Source organism: Sapajus apella, unplaced genomic scaffold (assembly GCF_009761245.1).
Source record: "Sapajus apella isolate SASKATOON/1434 unplaced genomic scaffold, GSC_monkey_1.0 scaffold70, whole genome shotgun sequence".
NCBI lineage: Eukaryota > Metazoa > Chordata > Mammalia > Primates > Cebidae > Sapajus > Sapajus apella.
In genome coordinates, this window is record NW_022437010.1 from 1,128,921 (window position 1) to 1,135,503 (window position 6,583).

The window sequence follows — 6,583 nt, forward strand, 5'->3', positions numbered from 1 at the left end:
TTATTGCCCAGGCTGGAGTGCAATGGCACAATCTTGGCTCACCGCAACCTCTGCCTCCCGGGTTCAAGCAATTCTCTTGCCTCAGCCTCCTGAGTTAGCTGGGATTACAGGCGTGCACCACCACGCCTGGCTAATTTTGTATTTTTAGTAGAGATGGGGTTTTTCCATGTTGGTCAGGCTGGTCTCAAACTCCTGACCTCAGGTGATCCACCCGCCTTGGCCTTCCAAAGTGCTGGGATTACAGGAGTGAGCCACCATGCCCAGCTAGCTTTAATTCACATAACATTTTTATGCACATAACTTTTATTCCAGCATATTATTATAATTGTTCTATTTATAATTAATTATTATTGTTAACCTCTAACTATGCCTACTTCAAAAATTAAACTCTATCATAGATATGTATGTACATGGAAAAACAAAGTATATTTAAACTTCAGTGCTGTCTGTCTTGAAATGTGTCCCCTGTGGATGAGGGAGGCCTACTGTATTATTAAATGAGAGTTACAGATGAGACGTTCTACAGTGATACAGATGGGAGAGGTCTTTCTGGGTTGCATTGGGTAAGTCTTTTCCCTGAGCAAGTGCCTACCTTATATCTCTACCTAAATGTGTAATAAACCTCAGAAATGTAACATGTCAGATTTGAATTTGTTTTTTAACCTCAATAAATTTTGTGGTGGGGACTTCCTGCTGGAAGAGGGGGTTTTGTAGGGTACAGATTAGAAACAAGAATGGCAGGAAGTTATAACCATTTTCCAGAGATTCCTCTGGGCACACAATAGAACAATTGCTTTTTAACCAGCTTCACAGACTGAAGGGTTGGGCCTTGTATCCCATAAGCATGGAGAGTCCTTAAAGATGTTTGAATAGGCCAGGTGCAGTGGCTCAAGCCTGTAATCCCAGCACTGTGGGAAGCCGAGGCGGGTGGATCACGAGGTCAAGAGATGGAGACCATCCTGGTCAACATGGTGAAACCCCGTCTCTACTAAAAATACAAAAAATTAGCTGGCCATGGTGGCGTGTGCCTGTAATCCCAGCGACTCAGGAGGCTGGGGCAGGAGAACTGCCTGAACCCAGGAGGCGGAGGTTGCGGTGAGCCGAGATAGCGCCATTGCACTCCAGCCTGGGTAACAAGAGCGAAACTCCATCTCAAAAAAAAAAAAAAAAGATGTTTGAATAGAAGAATCGAATGATGAAACTGATTTTAGCAAGATTAATTTTGAAGTGTTTTGCAGGTACATTAGAAACCAAGAGGCTGCAGTAATAACAATGTAAACTGGAGAGCTCGTTCAAAGTGAATGGCTGATGAGTGGGAAAGGGAAGATATTGGGGAAGATATTGAAAACGCTGGTGCAGGACAGACAGAATGTCATGCATGCTGAAGAACGTGGTGATTAATTCAGTGGGTGGGAAGAAGCAACATAGAGAGCGGAAATCGGGCGTGGTGGCTCACGCCTGTAATCCTAGCACTTTGGGTGGCCGGGGCGGGTAGATCACAAAGTCAGGAGTTCAAGACCAGACTGGCCAACATGGTGAAACCCGATCTCTACTAAAAAATACAAAAATTAGCTGGGCATGATGGCTCGTGCCCGTAATCCCACTACTTGGGAGGCTGAGGTAGGAGAACTGCTTGAACCAGGACCTGGGAGGTGGAGGTTGCAGTGAGCCGAGATCGCACCACTGCACTCCAGCCTGGGCTATGGAGCGAGACTCCGTCTCAAAAAAAAAAAAAAGAAAAGAAAGCGAGTGGAAATCACAGGGGAAAGAAGCCAGAATTGTAGGAAGTTAAAGAAGTTAAAAGAAATTTCTTGGTGAATTGATCTAGTCTGAAGTCTGGAACGCTCTCCCCTTCTGTGACCAGGCAGTGAGAACTGAACACACAGGCCTCATGCACAAGCTTAAGGAAATAGAAGTGAACAAGGAAAGAGTATTTCAGCCTGGAGCAAGCAGAGGGTTCATAGGCAACTTGATGTCTTCAGGATAGGGGCAATAAGTACACGCTTTCAGAGAGAAGGCAAAGAGGCAGCAGAAAGGGAGAGGCTGAGAATGCGAAAGGGCAAGGGGAGAGAGGGTGCCCACAGAGAGCTGAGACCATAGCTGGTGGCTTTGTTGGGGGGATGGGTGACTTTTCTTCTTGAAACAGGAGGGACATAAAAAGGTGTGTCCACACTGCTCTAAGATGGCAGGGAGGGATGACATGACAAAGGACTATGATGGAATTTTGATTACATATCTTGAAAGTTCTTTTTCAAGTTGAAATGGTCACTTGAGAATAGAAAGGCTGTTTTGGGATAACCTCATGATATGGTTTGTCTGTGTCCCCACCCAAATCTCGTCTTGAATTATAGCTCCCATAATTCCTACATGTTGTGGGAGGGACGAAGTGAGAGATAACTGCATCATAGGGGGTGCTTTCCCCCATACTGTTCTTGTCGTAGTGAATAGGTCTCATGAGATCTGATGGTTTTATAAGGGGTTTCCCTTTTTGCTTGGCTCTCATTCTCTTTTGCCCGCTGCCACGTAAGGTGTGCCTTTCGCCTTCTGCCAGGATCGTGGGGCCTCCCCAGCCACGTGGAACTCTGAGTCCATTAAACTTCTTTTTCTTTGTAAATTGCCCAGTCTTGGGTATGTCTTTATCAGCAGTGTGAAAACGGACTAATACACCTTGGGAGCTTAAAGGTAAGCAGGAAAGCTGAAAAAGTGAACCTTAGGAAGGGCACTAGGAAAATAATGAGGTAAACAAAAGGTTAAGAAGGTAGCCAGGAGGCCTAGCTGAAGTTAGATGACAGGACCCAATGTTAAGCACCCAGTCTGTGCTAGGCAGCCCTAGCAAACTGATACTCATGCCCACTATATGCTGGGCAATATTCTGAATGTGCCAGGACTGATAAAAACTCTTTTTCTTAAAGTTATATAGAAATGGAACTGACTGAGGATTTCTAGTTCTCTTCCATTCTGAGCGGTACCCTTTAGTGTCACCTGTCATCCACCATGCCAGAGCTGTGCAAACCCCGACAGCTCTCCAAGCCCCTGGGAAGGCTGCCTGTAGGGGGAGCAGGGACTGGCCTGAGGGACAGGGCCCAGCTTGCACTGTGGTGAGAACATGACATCACTTCTCCTCCCCTCTGAACATCTGGGCTCTCAGAAGGCACAGCAAGAGGAATAAACAAAAGGAAAGCTGACTCTACAGGAAATAATAATAATAATAAAAATTAGCCAGGTGTGGTGGCACATGCCTGTGGTCCCAGCTACCTGGGAGGCTGAGGCAGGAGTCCTGAACCCAGAATTTTGAGGCTGCAATGAGCTGTATTCATGGCACTGCACTCCACAGTGGGTGACAGAGTGAAACCCTGTCTCTAAAGAAAGAAAGCTGAAAACTAGCAGGGAGAATATGGCATCATGATTTGACCCCATCTTTTCATCTCCCTAGGTAATTATAAGTTGGTGAATATCAGTGAAATGTTTAAACTTATTTTTGAAGGACTGTGTCTTGAAGCCTCTGGCTTCTCAAATAACTAACAGATCGGTCTAAATATAGCAGCAGTTCTCTCTCCATGAGAAACCTGGATTCCACAGCTATCTTCCTGCTAACATCAACAAGAAGTATCCTAGAAGCATGGAAGGAGAGCCTCACCGTGGCAGCCTCCATGTTTGTTTTCCATGTCATTCCACTTTATAGCTCTGAGGTTTCCAGTCCAGGATGCATTTGGCATGGAGCCAGGAACACCTGCAATGTAGGTAAAGAAGAAGTGTAGAGATGAGAACCATGAGAGAAGGGTATCAGTTTCATCAATTGAGGCTCCAAGTCAGGCTTACTTTCTTTCAGTATATTACCTTTCACATTTCACACAGATTGGTATGTACTGATCTACCCATCTTCTGTTTCCTCCAGTTGATCTTTTGACCAGAATTTTAGTTAGCTCGTAATCTAATTAGTATAACATCTAAGTCAATCAGCATACAAATCAATACACTAATACAACCCTGATCCATTTACTAATACCTAATTCAGTTGGGGGTGGGGTGCTGTAGGCTGGCATCTTGCTAAGCCAAGGTTTCTCAACCTTGGCACGATTGACTCTTTGGGCTGGATGATTCTTTGTTGTGGGGGCTGTCCTGTGTTTTGTAGGACGTTTAGCAGCATCCTTGGCCTCTACCCACTAGATACCGATAACATCTTCTCCTCAATTGTGACAACTAAGACATGTCTGCACATATTGCCAGATGTCCTGTGGGTGAGCAATATCACCCCATTTGAGAAGCACTTGGTAAGCATTTCTCACATAACCCTGTCTATGTAATAAATCCTGGATAGGTCATAGAGATTGAAGGGTCTATTTACAGTTATACTCCAAGATTATAATATACAAATCATTACTAGCGAAGAAGAGGTCAGACATAGGGGCTCATGCCTGTAATCCCAGTACTTTAGGAGGGTGAGGTAAGAAGATTCCTAGGCAACATAATGAAACCCTGTCTCTACAAGAAATAAAAAAATTAGCTGAGTGTGGTGACACATGTTTGTAGTCCCAGCTACTCTGGAGGACCATGTGAGCCTAGGCGGCAGTGAACCGTGATTGTGCCACTATACTCCAGCCTGGGCCACAGAGCAAGACCCTGTCCCAAAATAACAAAAAATTAAAGGCCAGGGGTGGAGGCTAATGTCTGTAATCCCAGCACTTTGGGAGGCTGAGGTGGGTGGATCATGAGGTCAGGAGATCAAGACTATCCTGGCCAACATGGTGAAACCCTGTCTCTACTAAAAAATACAAAAAATTAGCCAGGCATGTGGTGCGTGCCTGTAGTCTCAGCTACTTGGGAGGCTGATGCAGGAGAATTGCTTGAATCCGGGCGGCGGAGGTTGCAGTGAGCTGAGATTATGCTACTGCACTCCAGCTGGGCAACAGAGCAAGACTCTGTCTCAAAAAAAAAAAAGAAAGAAAGAAAAGGAAAACATGGGAATCAACTAAAATGCAACTAAAAGATAAAAACTTTGCTTAAGAGCTGCAGCATTTTTCACCAGTGAGTAATGCAATCTGAATGTAATTTGGACGTAATGGCACTATGCAAATGTTATTGGTACCCAAATTGCAATAGTCCTCTCTTAGAAGATGCTTTTTAATTATTGATAAGATATAGTGTGGTAGGCAGAATAATGGCCTCCACCCACCCCCTCAAACACACACAGACAGAACAGACAAAGATGCCCACATCCTAATCCCTGGAACCTGAGAATATGTTATTTTACATGGCAAAGGAGAATTAAAGTTGCCGACCTTAAAATAGGGAGGTTATCCTGAAGTATCTGGGTGAGCTCAGTGTAATCACAGGGATTCTTAGCATTGCAAGAGGGAAACAGGAGAGCTGGACAGAGTGATGTGACATGAGAAGGCTCCACTCTGACTCTGCCTTTGCTGTGTGAAGATGAGGGAAGGAGCCACCAGCCAGGAATGTGGGAGGCCTCTAGAAGCTGGAAAAGGCAAGGAAATGGATGGTACCTGGAGCCTACAGAAAGGAACCTGACCCAGCCAATGCCTGGATTTCAGCCTGGTCAGGCTTTTGTCCTACAAAATTGTAAGACAATATATTTATGTTGTTGAAGCTGCTAAATTTGTGGTCATTTGTTGCAGTGCCAAGTAAAAAGCTAATACACATGCTAATGAGGAAAAAAGACACAAGGGCTGTGTGCAGTGGGCTCACACCTATAATCCTAGTGCTTTGGGAGGCCAAGGCGGGAGAATTGCTTGAGGCCAGGAGTTTGAGACCAACCTGGGTAACATAGTGAGACCCCATGTCTATTAAAAATTTTTTTAAAAAATTAGCCAGGCATGGTGGCTCATGCCTGTGATCCCAGCTACTCAGGAGGTGGAGGCCGAAGGATCACTTGAGCCCAGGAGTTCGAGACTGCAGTGAACTATGATTGCACTACTGCACTCCAGCCTGGGCAACACAGAGAGACACCATCTCCACAATTTTTTTTTTTTTTTAAATAGCCAAGCATGGTGGTACACACTTGTGGTCCCAGCTACAGGGAGGCTGAGGTGGGAGGATTGCTTAAGCCTAGGAGCTCAAGGCTGCAGTGAGTTTCAGTGCCACTGCATTGCAGCCTGAGTGACAAGAGAGGGGTCATTCCTAAAATAAAAGAAGAAAAAAGCTACTTAGTGGGTATTTTCAATAGCTTTTAATAAGGAAAAAAATTGGACAAAACCAGTATTTTAAAGAAATTTAATTGAATTAGCCTTTTAAAAATATTAATAAAAATGTGCCTTTTCAGAAGAAAAAAGGTCTGTTCTTTTGCCCCGATGTCATATATAATTATATGATGATCTGATTTGTAACCAGGCTTCCTTACTAAAATGAAATTTTGTTGCATCCTTTCCTGTAAACAGCATGAGTCTTAAACCCTAAGGGCTTTCTATAAGGCAAGGGTCTTTTCTTCTTGCTACCTAAACTTGAATTTATTTAATATAAGTACTCAAGTATTCAAGAGTAACACTGTTAAGCAATATTTCTTTCTTTCTTTCTTTCTTTTTCTTTCTTTCTTCTTTCTTTCTTTCTTTTTCTTTCTTTCTTTCTTCTC

General features: G+C 44.1%; 1 protein-coding gene across 2 annotated transcripts in view; it reads right to left on the reverse strand.

Annotated features, from left to right (window-relative positions):
• The window catches only part of LOC116531267 (N-acetyllactosaminide beta-1,6-N-acetylglucosaminyl-transferase), an 87,952-nt gene that overhangs the window by 1,624 nt on the left and 79,745 nt on the right, over positions 1-6,583 (reverse strand). For both annotated transcript variants that reach the window (XM_032249971.1, XM_032249972.1), the window contains exon 2: positions 3,638-3,730. In XM_032249971.1, the coding sequence (XP_032105862.1) occupies positions 3,638-3,730 (93 nt within the window). The remainder of the gene's footprint in view (positions 1-3,637; positions 3,731-6,583) is intronic.